The 12,832-nt window shown below is 45.2% G+C and overlaps 1 protein-coding gene across 1 annotated transcript; it reads right to left on the bottom strand.

The window, feature by feature from the left end:
- Positions 1–4,061: 4,061 nt before the first annotated feature.
- BJ212DRAFT_1306501 (uncharacterized protein) lies at positions 4,062–4,790 on the bottom strand (the record flags this gene model as incomplete). The annotated part of the gene is made up of 6 exons (XM_041333820.1): positions 4,062–4,075; positions 4,140–4,159; positions 4,314–4,377; positions 4,438–4,511; positions 4,571–4,687; positions 4,777–4,790. The coding sequence occupies 6 exons, from the start codon at positions 4,788–4,790 to the stop codon at positions 4,062–4,064; spliced, it is 303 nt and encodes a 100-aa protein (XP_041185264.1).
- Between the last annotated feature and the right edge of the window lie 8,042 nt (positions 4,791–12,832).

Here is a 12,832-nt window from a genome sequence, read left to right on the forward strand (position 1 = left end):
TGCGGGCTAGAAGGCGTCGAGGGCTTGACGCGAAAGTATGTGGATATTGGTGCGGGCCCTGAGTGAGAGATGTGAAATGGCATGAGATTGGGCGAGCATTCTGGGAGGTCAAGAGTAACCGGTGATATTTCCATGCTGGTGGCGCTGGTTGGTTGATCAAAAAGGCTTTCATCTGAGAATTCAAGCTCAATATCAATGGTCACGTGATTCTGCTACATTCATTCAACGACTTTGATTATTCTGAATCACTTGGTACTTGTCGTCTGTTAAACTTATCCCACGACACCTACGACGTACAGTTGGCCTCGTCTGCACAATCTTAATCATCAACATTGCAGCCCTGCCATTGCCTTTAAATGCTGTCATTTCATGTCTCCATCATGCTGTCACTCAAAGATGTGGTTCATGCACCACTCTGATCCTTCTGCTCAACATAAATTTACACACTTTAAATTTCAATATCGTTTCTGTGGGGACTATCTTGAGTGACCAACTTAGCTAGGGACATCAGCCTGAAATTCATGGATAAGTACATGAAGAATAATGTACAGGTTCTTTGGAAGATACCCCCATGCAAGCCCTTTCTCTGCATCAACAAACAGCAGCTTGGTACCTGTTGGGTGGAAAAATTTGTTGATGTGACAGGAGGAGAAATAACCAGGGGAAAGTAGGTGAGTATAGGTATTATCATTCTCACCCTCCTGAGTCCTCATCACTGTGTATGCCTGTAAAACAAGCAGACTGTCAGCATGTTGACCACTACAAGCAAATTGAAATACAGCATTTGCCCTCAAGCTTTAAGTGCATTTTTTTCTGATCTCACAGTTCAACAGGAATGATGATGATATCTACTTGGGTGAAGGAAGATCTGAACGACCTGAAGTTGGAAAGTATACTTATGAGGCTATGAGGCATCTTCAAGTGAGTTTCTTTCCACATGAAATTCCTTTCTTCTTTCCCAACACCAAACTCCTGAGAGTTTGTTTCTAACTTGTTGAATTGTTTATTCTGTTTCATGTCCTCTGAGTCACCATTGAGCATTCTGCATAGGTTCCTACACAGAACAGCAGTGGTAGAAGTCACAACCTACACCTCAAACCATGACGTGATTTAGTACATGGATTTGGAGTTGCTGCAGACCTTCTTATAATTACATGGTCAATATGACAAGAGTACTCATTCTGAATGGCCCACAACACTAGTGAATAAATATTCAGAAGAAGTCAACACTTGTAACAGCATGCCTTGCAGCAGCCAGCACTTGACTAGAATGGTCAGTGCTAAGAGTGCTGACATTCTAGACTTGGATAAGCAGGTTTCTGCGGCATTGCATTGTTTCAACATTGTAAGTCTTGTTGGACACTTGACAGCTGGCAGTGATGTGAGCTGACAATTGATGCTCAACTGTGGTTGCAGTGAGCTTTGATTGTTCCACAGTATATGCATCCACAATCTCCCTCATTGTGCCAGTCACCATGGTGATTGACAGTGGCATTATTCAGTCACCATTTTTACGCTGTGGGTGCTTCAAGACAATCCACAATTGGTGCATTCACAGCTCACTGTTTAAGGCATGTTGTGGCCCTACCAGGGGACACTTAAATACCCTCATTGCATTGCTCCTTCACATCACCATCCCCTTCTCCTCATTCTGATCATTACCATGTCACCAGGCAAGGTTACTCAAAAGTTGGTCACTCCTTCATCTTCTTTGGAACTCCATTCCAGTGCTTCATCCAATGCACCCAGCATAATGTCAATGAAACTTTACTCAGATATCCCTCTTCTTCCACACCCTGACTCAGAGTTGGCCAACCCTCCAGCCCCCACTCATACCTTCACCTTCACACACTCTGGTACAGCAGAGGCATCCCAAATTCTTCTGGTGACATGCTCCTATGGCCCCTTTTGTGTTTGGTGTGTTTTTGGCCAGGGTGGGTTCACTATGGCAATGGGAGCTCAAGATGTAGCGTCAAATCACTTGTTGTGTCTCAAGGTCTTTCAAAAGGACCATCTTAACTACAAGTTTACAAAAGATGTTTTTTTGAAGGAACTCAAAGTATATAAGTGTCTTTCATTGTTGATGCCATGGACCAAAACCAGCTTCCTCATGGGGCTTGAAATGTCATTTCAGACAAAGGATCAAATATGCCTTGTCATGGTATGTTTTTCTCCCCCTGCAAGCCATTTGAGTTGTTTGACTCCATTGAACATCTCTAGGACTTCATAGCAGGCAACCTACACACTTATATGAAGGATCACTCCTCATATTGCCACCAGCATGGTCGCAGGTGGACTGCCCAAATAGTAAGTAGTTGTTTTTCCTGGTTTGTGATGTCTTATACCTCCAACTTTGAAGGCCCTTGGTCTCAATTCTCTGCATGAGATAGGGATAATCCATTGGGATATCAAAGCTGAAAATATCCTGATTGCTAACTTTGGCTTGTGTTATGTAAAGAAAGAGGAGGGGCCCTTGGAGCCACAGCAGAGGTATATGGCAAGTGTGGTGGGAACAACCTACTGCATGGTACCAGAGGTTTTGTGCAACAGAGGCAATCCCAATTCTATGAGGTATGGAGTATCCATGGATTGGTGGTCACTAGGCTGTGTTGTCTATGAGCTTGTTTTGATGACACATGAGGCACATATCATGTCTTCCTCCGCTCCTATCTTACTGATACCATCTTGTCAGGCATTCTTTGATAAAGAGTTCCATATATGGCTCTATGTTTCTTGGTTTTCCAGCCCAGACAGAAAATCCAAATGGTTCCCTGCCTTTCAGTGTTTCCATGAAAATATCACCAATTTACTTTCAGGAGTAAGTTTTGTATTGTTCCTTTCCAACACTATCATTTATCTTTACTGCAGTAGCTGCTAGACCCTAACCCATCATCATGGTTTGGGTTCCATGAGCTTGCAGACCATAAATCATTCTTGTGCAGATGTGGCATGTCAGAATTCTCTGATGCATACTCTCATGGTAGGTTTACTCTGATTTATCTGAGAACATCATGCTTAAAACTTATTGTAGCAGCTGAACACCAAGAAATACCTGAATGGCTGCCAGACTTAAGAGATGGCCAAGATGCTTGCACAGCAGAGGTTTGGTTTCCCCTAACTTACTGGGAGAAACCATGCATTCCAAATGTGGATTGGGTCAGGCTGGCGCGTTTTACTTCAGACTTATGATATCCTTCAGTCAGTATTTGTTTCATTGCAATAGTCCCCATTTCAAGCACTTCATTTTTACTACATCTCCCTTCCTTGTTACAAACAATCTTCAAATGTACTTCATTCTAGATACCTCAGCACCTTGGTTCCCTTTTTTTGGTTTACATATATCTTTCACATTTTCCATTCTGTTTGTTCCATATACCCAGGTGGTGGTGGAATCAGGGTGGGTATTTGGGGGTTTGGCCGTATAATGGTAGCTGATTTTGGTGGATTGAGTATGCCATGTTGTAAGTGTTAGAGGAAGATGCTCAAGTGCAAGGTCTGTCTGTCCAGAGCCTCATTGATATTCACCATACATCCTGCAACATTCATGACACAAATATTGTCATTTGAAGCTTGTCAAGGAGAATTTATCTCATACTGATAGTCTGAGCTGACATCTCAGTAGACTAGTGTCCGTTGTCCTGCATGATTTGGGAATCATGCATGGACATGACTACTAGGTAGCCCCCCCTAAAAGACAAAGTCTGTTAGCTTAGGCATCAGGCTAGTCAACCCATACCTTGGTTTCAAACCTTGGTCAAATAGTTCAGTTTCCCCTCTGTGATTCATGAATTTATTATATCTTGAAGAAAAGTCATTTGTGAGATGGGAATCACATAATGACCTAGTTGATATTGTGAAGCAAGAAAGTTAAGGTATTGCCTTGCCTTTGGCTTATTCACTTTGGCTAGAGAAAACCATAGAGAAAAGTTCAAAGCCTAACAAAAACCTATCTAAAAAGCCTGTGTTTTGTGTCTTGTTATTGTATTATTATTTCTGAGTTGTTTTCTCTAGTATTTCCTTGATTTATTTTTCTATTGGGATGCTCTGACCCATCAGATACTTTACAAAATTGTACCTACAGGGTATGATGTCATAATGATGTCATTTGTTCTGGAATGTTCTGCTCCACAATGACTCACCTCTGATGTCATTACTCCACCTATGGAATATTCTGCTCCACTTCTGATGTCATTGCTCCGCTTTTTTACTTACATAATATTCCCACACAAAATGTATATAAGGAGGGCCCATTCTCCCCCAAAAAATAGGATCTCCCACTTGCAATCATTTGAATCTCAGTTTGAGCTACTCACTGTGAAGATTGTTGCTTATGAAGAAAGCCCCTTTGAAGTACCAAGTGCAGGGAAAAGACATTTCCTTGAGATTACATAAGTTTCTTATGATAGAAACTTAGTTTATTTGAGACCAGCTTCTCACCTAGTTTCTGATATTGACCAACACGAGCTTTGGTCAATTTGTTCATTTGTGAGACCCACTTCTCACCTAATTTCCTGATATTGACCAACATGAGCTTTGGTCAATCTGATCATTTGTGAGACCAGTTTCTCACCACTTTGTGCCTATTTGACCAACCAGTCTTTGGTCAATGTATTTGTATTTGAGACCATAGTCTCTACAGAGGATTATCTTAATGAGGAACCACATTCCAGTGTCTAGACAGTTTATCCTAGACAAGTTTATAAGTTGGGATATAACACAAAAGCTCCAGCTAAGTTAATCACATAGATTGGTTTAGTGAGCCTCCAAAGAACTTACATGTTATCTACCATGAAAGAAGAAAAGTCGTAGACTGTGTTAATTGAGGACTGGCAAGAAGTCTTATCCTAGTGTAATTGTGGTGTCATTACATTTTACATGCATTTATATAAGACCCTCAGTTATTAAGACACCGGACCTCCAGACCTTCAGTCCTCCTGTCCTCCATACTCCAGACCTCTGGACCTCCTACCCTTCCATCCTGTTTCCTGTAGAAGTACTACCTTGCAGTGGGAACTCTCCTGAGCACTTCCTGCATTCCTCTGGAACTCTCCTGTGCTCCTCCAGACATTTCCTGCACTCCTCTGGAAGTCCTCTAGCACTCCACCAGAGTAGCCAGCCTCCAGAAGTCCTCCAGACTTCATCAGACCATCATTGGACCTCCTCTAAAATGAAGGGCACATACTCAGGTAAGGGGCACAGCGTACGAGCTGAGGCCAAGCCCCTCTGAGTCAGTCTCTCTCTCCCTTGAGCATGGTTCTTAACATATGGCAAGGGAGGACTAGGATTCGGATACAGAGCAGCACATTGGCCTAGAAGGAGATGACCTCAGACGGAAAAGTGAAAAACTGGCAGCCATTTCAGATGATATACTTGAGTCAAAATCTGAGCTAATGGTGTGGTGATGACTTGGAGGGACTGTTGGTTCTTGATGTTCACCCAATTCCAACTGAGTTTGAAATTGAAGGATAGCTTACTCAGCAACGATATTTGTTATTTTTCCACTTCTCCTTCAGCAAGCCAGTACTTATCACCTCACAAGTGCCTGAAGTTAATTTGATGCTGCATACATTCTCCCAGTTGTAACTTCAACCTGCTTGTTTTCCTCCTTGACCACTAATTCTAGTACACAATCATATGCAAATGATGTTCAACAACCTTGACAATTTCAAATCTAACCCACAAACCAGTCAAGGCCCTCATTTGGCTTTCACAGCGGGGGCCTGTTATGTTCGTGGAATATGAAGTTGGTCCAGTCCACTTGCTGTGAGGTTTTGTTATGAAGTTAAGCAGATCAACAGGTGGCTGGGTCAGATGCGTCTCTACAGAGTTGAGGTTGGTGGTTTTCTTTCATCTAGCTTGTAGTTTTGGGACAGACATTTTTAATTATATTTACCCAAAATTGAGATCTCGAGCTATTTTAAACTTGAACTCACACCAGGATATCCACAAACCTCATCATTCAATATTGTGGGTTGAGCATCACCATCGGATTACTCCATGTTGCTCTGAATACATATTAATAGATTGGGGTCTGTCCTATGTAGTATTTGCCTGATATCCAGCAGGGAATATGGTTGATGGCTCTGCAATATACAGTTGCATCTCGGAATGAGTCAAGTCAACCAACTTTCAAGCACAGGTTGTATCTGATGTGGTTGATCCAGTAAACATGGAGACAGCACAAATGTTTCTTTTCCTCACAAATAATCAGACCTTGACACTGTGCCGCCCAGCGATTGTGTATGGTTTGACTATGGTTCACCAGTTCATGCATTGCTACACACAAGTCGACAAATTTGATCATGTTTTGGCACAGCTAAGAATTGTTCATCCAAACTCGTATTTTGAGAAGGGTCGACTGCATCATCTTGCAGAGCAAGGTCATGTTGGATGTAAGATAATCTGTCAGTCACCTGGTATGAACATCGTAGAAAACAAGTAACCTAGATCTAAAATCTAGAAACTCAAAACTGTAGCAATTACAAAAATCCAGAGCACCAGCCAATTGCCTGCATATCGGAGCAAGGTCAGAAGTTCGCAACGCGAACCCTAGTCGAACAGCAAGCCTTGCACCAGTTAGTGCCATGATCGACCCGGGATTCCAGCGGCAAATGGGGCCGCAAATCTCCGCTTTCCTTGTATGACTAAGGCAGACTACCCTTGTTTCGAAATTCTCTCAAGCAGCGGGCACTCCTTGTTTCAACTTCATTCGAAAACCAGCGACTTGAGAGTGTGGGCCATACTACGATATCTCGATCTTCTATCATGGCATGGGCCACACAGTCCGCTATTCTCCCAATTGCATAACAATTCCTCGCAAAATCTCAGCTGTCGGCAATTCGATTCATCCGATCCGGACGCATCCCCAGCTTAGCTCCTCAGCCTGCCTGTCAGCGCTAGCAGCTGTTCTCTTTTTAACTTTTTAATTCAAATCCAGCGACTTGAGAGTGTAGCCATCCAACGGCAACGCGGTTGTCATGGCGTGGGCCACACTGACACACTCCGCTGTTCTCCCATTATTCCTGGTTTTTGCACACCGACTCATTGTGAAACCTCAGCGCTCAGCTTTGAATCTGTCCATCATTCGATTCAGCTCAGTCTTGCTCATCCACAGCAGCGGACCCATACACGTGTCTTCCTATCTCGTAAAGGAAAGATCTTCAGGCCCGAACTAGCCTGGTTTATACCTTTTGCTCGGCGTTCAGTGAGCATCGCGCACTAAACGTTGAATGACACTTGAGTCTGTGCGACCTTCAGAGTCACGACGTGTGACGTATGCAGCACAGCACTCGGGAATATGTAGCGTAAACATACGTTATAAAGTGGGACCTGCACGCCACTAAGGGATATGAGTAGCGCCGTATTTTGGTCACTACTGGTCTCCTCAGGTCCTGTGGTTTCATCTTCTATAGAACCGGGCAACACACATGGAAGCACAATTTGAATACGACTCGGCCTGAATGCTCCACGCACGATATTCCTGGCCTCCGTGGTTTGTCCTTGTTCCTGTGGCGGCCCAGCACAATGGGAACAAGATTTAATAGCTTTATCTATTTGTGCAGGTTGTCAAATCTTGCTGACAATGTCATACGTACAGGGTAATATTTGTAGGGGTTCATCGATATCCCAAGTATTTTCCTGAGCCTATGAAATAAACTCGGGATGACCAAGGTAAGCATCGGTTGCAAAAGGCTCAGAGTTAATGCATTGACGTTACGTTTCCCATCAATCTGGTTACACTTTCTTCCGTGAAGCCGAGCATGCCGAGGCGAGGTTCACAACTCATGACTCGAAGGAGGTGAGGGTCCATGTACTTATATATACAGTCGCTACTGTCATTTGTCCCAGCTCTGGATGGCGTCTGAATCCAAGTCTCAAACGGGAGCCCCTTACCACGAGGATATACAGGGCTCGGAGACACTAGTGGAATACCCAGTCACTAAGGACTCCGACCCTCCCTCACTCTCGGATGAGTTCCCCGAAGGTGGTCTGGCAGCTTGGACAACTGTTTTTGGATCGTAAGAATTGTTATTTGGACAGTAAACTCAAGTCTTAACTGAATTGTCTAGGTTTCTTGTGCAGTTCAGCGGCTACGGGTGAGTTTTACTGGTGCTGGTCAAGAACGGTGTATAATTGAAAGCTATAAGTTATGCCACTTCATTTGGTGTATACCAAGGTACTATTGTTTCACATGATAGCAAGGATGGATGCTGAACCCTTACCCTCCAGATTTTTATACTCAGCACTACCTCACAAAAGAAACATCGTCGGCTATATCGTGAGTTTGTGCCTCGGTCTCCATGGCGGGTATCCTCAAGGTCCCTTGTAGATGGATAGGGAGCTTGAACATGTTTTTACTCACAGCTGTAGGCCTTGTATCAGGTTTACTGTACGACCGAGGATATTTGTGAGTGTAATTATGTTGGGGTTGCTCGATGGTACTCAGCTTTCTTGACTAGCTACCACCTCATGATTGTCGGATCACTCCTGCAGAGTTTCTCCCTCTTCATGTTATCTTTGTCAAAACCTGATCAGTACTACCAGGTAACTTTCCCCCTGCTCTCTGACCTCGTTTTCTGACTTCGTATAGATATTCCTTGCCCAAGGATTAGGTTCAGGTATCGCAACGGGGCTCATGTTTGTCCCGAGCACGGCCGTCATTTCGCATTATTTCCGACGCAAACGCACGCTGGTTCTGACGTTCGTCGCTTCGGGATCTTCGTTGGGCGCTACCATCCATCCGATCATGCTCAATAACCTTTTGAATGGCACTCTCGGTTTTTCTAATGGTGTCCGTGCAAGCGCAGGGTTGGTCAGCGTGCTCCTTCTAATCGCATGTCTATGCATGCGAACTCGCCTTGATTCGCCGACGATACCGGTAAACTACATTGCGGCAGCTAGAAAGTGTATTCGCGATGTACCGTTTGTTCTCATGATAGCAGGGTGAGACCTGTAACACATGTTTTTTCGAATACCTCTAAATGACCATCCTTTAGGGCCTGTCTTTTCCAAATTGGCTTCTACTTTCCGATGTTCTTCCTTCAACTCGACTCTATCAAGCACGGTCTCAGCGTCACGTTCTCGTTTTACTCTGTGGGATCCAGTGCTATTCAAGTGATGTACCTACTGACACTGTCACTAGCTAGTGATTTTAAATGCTGCCAATTGTGTGGGACGAGTCACATCGGGGTTCATCGCAGCCATCACAGGAGTCCCGAATTTAACCATAGTTGCGACGATTTCGTGTGGAATACTCAACTTGGGCTTTATTGGATTGAGCAACCTGGCCAGCGCCACAGTGCTTGGCGTGATTTATGGCTATTTTGCAGGGCTATGTAAGTAGTTTTCTTTCTACCACGTTTTATTCAAAATGTGTTGATGGATGGTGCAGACATTGGGGCATGGGTCCCACTTATGGCTGACTTAACGCCTGACCTATCTGAGCTTGGGTGAATAATGGTTTCATTTTGAATGAACGAATTATCTGAACTGGATCATAGCGCGCGGATGGGCATCTGCTTTGCATGAGCGGTGAGTCTTGTGAAATTATAATTACCTCCAAGCTGTTACAAACTTGCACACGCCCACTGCAGGATTTGGGATTTTGATTGGCACGTGCATTTCTGACATTGCTTGCTTCAAAGTCTAAGTTTTATCCTAGGAACCCCCATATCCGGCGCTCTGCTGACATCGAACTATACCTGGTGGATACCTTCGCTGTTCTCCGGGGTGAGTTCTGCCGTTTTCTCCATCAAAATCGATTCTAATTCACTGGATCACAGGTCATTGCGCTGGCTGGTAGCATGATGTATATCATCATGCGGTTGATGTTGTCAAAACGCGGACAGAAGGAGCGTGGTGCTCAACTTAAAGTATTAGAAAATCACCCCTAATGGACGACATACCCGACCTAGACACAGGTATGATTAGTCCTCAGTCTCAGATAGAAGACTCTATATTGTGATGTACTTAGACACAGGTATGATTAGTGTACAATACCAAGTTAGTATGAGTGAGATGACTGTTAATAAGTGGACATACCCTCAGTCTTGGATAGAAGACTGAGGGAAAACGACAATGAGCGTTTTGTCACTCTATGCAGGTAACGAGGCACGACCGGAGGCAATAGAGCTAAGTCTTCGAGTGAACGGCAAGCGGAGCTTTTGCGCATCTTGCTTCTTCACCACGACGAACAGTTCACCCCGTGCACTTCGTCGGCATAGCTTTTTCTTTTCCCCACCCTCTCCCTTCTCATCATGCTCTCGCATGATTCTAGCGCCTCGCTGGCGACACGAAACACTCTTGCCCCGAAAGGACGATTAACCTCAGACAGCGAGGCGGCCCACCCGCCCTCGCAGCTCACCTTTTGTCCAACAGGACAAAGTCCCTTCGGAGCCGGGAGGCGCTGCGCGCCTTCGCCCGTAATCTCTCTTCAAACATTCACCCGTTAAACTTGTACACACCATGTCGTAGCTCCTATCATTCAAGTTTAACACCATTGATGTTCTTCACCACTGCGCAAATGAGACGCTGGAGTGAACCTCAGACAGGTATCAAGTGCGTTTCGGGAGTAATCGGGATACTATATACGGCAAGTGAGATGAACGAGCGTTGAGTTGCAGTCTATGACCTCAATTCGGTAGAAAACGAGTAAACTAGATCCAAAATATATAGACACTCAAAACTGCAGCAATTACAGAAGTCCAAAGCACCGGCGGATTGCCTGCATATCGGAGCAAGGTCAGAAGTTCGCAACGCGAACCCCTAGTAAGTCACTCGTTAGTCATTCCCAACGACAAGTAAATGAAGCATTACGAAATCGAACCTGCCTAGAACTAGTAGCTTTGTATATACATAGAAATATAAGCCTAGCACTACATATCACCTTCTGTTTTGCAACGATGCTGAAAGACCGCAAATCAGTGGAACTGTAGAAAATTGGGGGGAAAGTCAAAAGATTTAACAGACAGCGAGTCCCTGAAACGGCGATGTCAAAATGCGGTGTTGATGTATTGTTATCGGTTGATTGATTTGGAGCTATCACTGACTTGAGTCTAACAACCATGTCCAGTCCACCGAACTCGCTGCAAGCGTCTATGCACGCTCCAAAGCCATCATCGGCCGTCCGCCCGCCGTCCTTGAACCAGCTCGCTGCTCGTATCAATCTCGGCAGCAGTACAAACTCGCCGTCATCATCCCCAGCCCGCCCCCGTCTCGCTGCTTCACTCCTGCGCACGGGATCGCAAACCTCACTGTCTACAACGTCCACGAACGACTCAATAGTCGTTAATGCCCCTTCCACTCGCTCGGTGTCTCCGGCGCTCACCGCTATGACTGCCGCTACACCACCGAAATCCACGACTCCATCAATACCAGAGGATGCGCCACTCGCATCCTCAGAACCTTTGACGCAGGAGAACCTTAAAGAACTCAATCAGGAGTCGAAAACTGAGAAGAAGGTGAAAGGGTACAAGAATATTCCATCTCTTGACGCGATAACAGCGCACTTGGCTAAAGCGAGATCGCTGAGCATCGACGGGTCTGCGCGTCCACCGGATGCTGAGCTGGTGGAGGATCCAAAGACACCAGGAGCTACCATGAAAGCGCCAGAGCATCCATTACAGTTTCCTTGGTGAAGAATTTTGTTATTTGTCTACCGCACTATCGTCTAATTACATGTGTAGGACGATCTACCATGACTCGAAATCCAAAGCGCCTCTCGCTCATCCAAAGGGAGTTGCTGAAGAGGGCGGCACACCTTTCCTTTCCGCCCCACCAGAGACAGAAGACTATGAAGCTGGTCTGACTGTCATTGGAGAATTCAATACGGTGGAGTCCTTCTGCCGGTACTTCAATTGGCTGAAACCACCCTCCAAACTGGACCGTAACTCCAACTATCACATATTTAAATCGGGAATTAAACCGATGTGGGAGGATCCAGCAAACTCCAACGGTGGCAAGTGGGTTCTGACAATGAAGAATAATTCTGCACTTCTAGACCGCTGCTGGACATGGCTTGCGATGGCACTGGTTGGTGAAGAGCTCGAGGAAGGGGACGAGATTTGCGGTGCGGTGGTTAGTCTTCGGAGCAAGGTCGACAGGATTCAAGTATGGACGAGGAGTAAAGATGACGTCGAGAGGCTGAACGGGATAGGTAAAAAGCTAATAAAGCTTCTAGACGTCTCTGAAGCGGATAATATTGGTCTCGAGTTCCAGGTTAGTTCCTAGCTACCCTGCACAAGAACACAACTGATAAATGTTCCTTATCAGTACAACACAGATGACCGACCGCTACCTAACAAATTCCTCTTCATACAGTCCGCTCCGGCATCTTCCTTCCGCTCCTCATTCGGAGTTGCAGCTCATGGACACAAAGGATCGTCTGGAGGCATCATCAGTCCAACCAGCGATGCTGGGACTCCGGCGAGTGTTGCTGCTGCTGCTTTTGGGAGCTTCGGCATGCCCATCGGGGGCACAACTGCCTGGAGAGGAAAGCGATGATTTCAGGCAGATTCACTATTATTCGATGTATTGGAGCCAGGTGCTGATAGAGTGACGCTGACAAGAACCAAAGAAGAACTCGTGACGAAGATGTATATTGTACTCAAGCTCATTTTTCAGCAGTAGCTTTGCTTTCGCGTGTCAACTTATGTCCTGTACAAATCCGTTGCAATCACACATCATAGGCCAACACGCAAATTAATTGCTGGACCTCTTTTAGGACTTATCATTCGGTAGTGGCGGGCAAAGATGCAAATTGCGCACCTGGATCATACTGCGACTGCATCACACTGAAATTGCTGAGCTCTTCTCAAATAGCCTACGCAGCGGA

This window comes from Suillus subaureus, assembly GCF_016647635.1.
Source record: "Suillus subaureus strain MN1 chromosome Unknown BJ212scaffold_302, whole genome shotgun sequence".
In the NCBI taxonomy this organism is placed as follows: Eukaryota; Fungi; Basidiomycota; class Agaricomycetes; order Boletales; family Suillaceae; genus Suillus; species Suillus subaureus.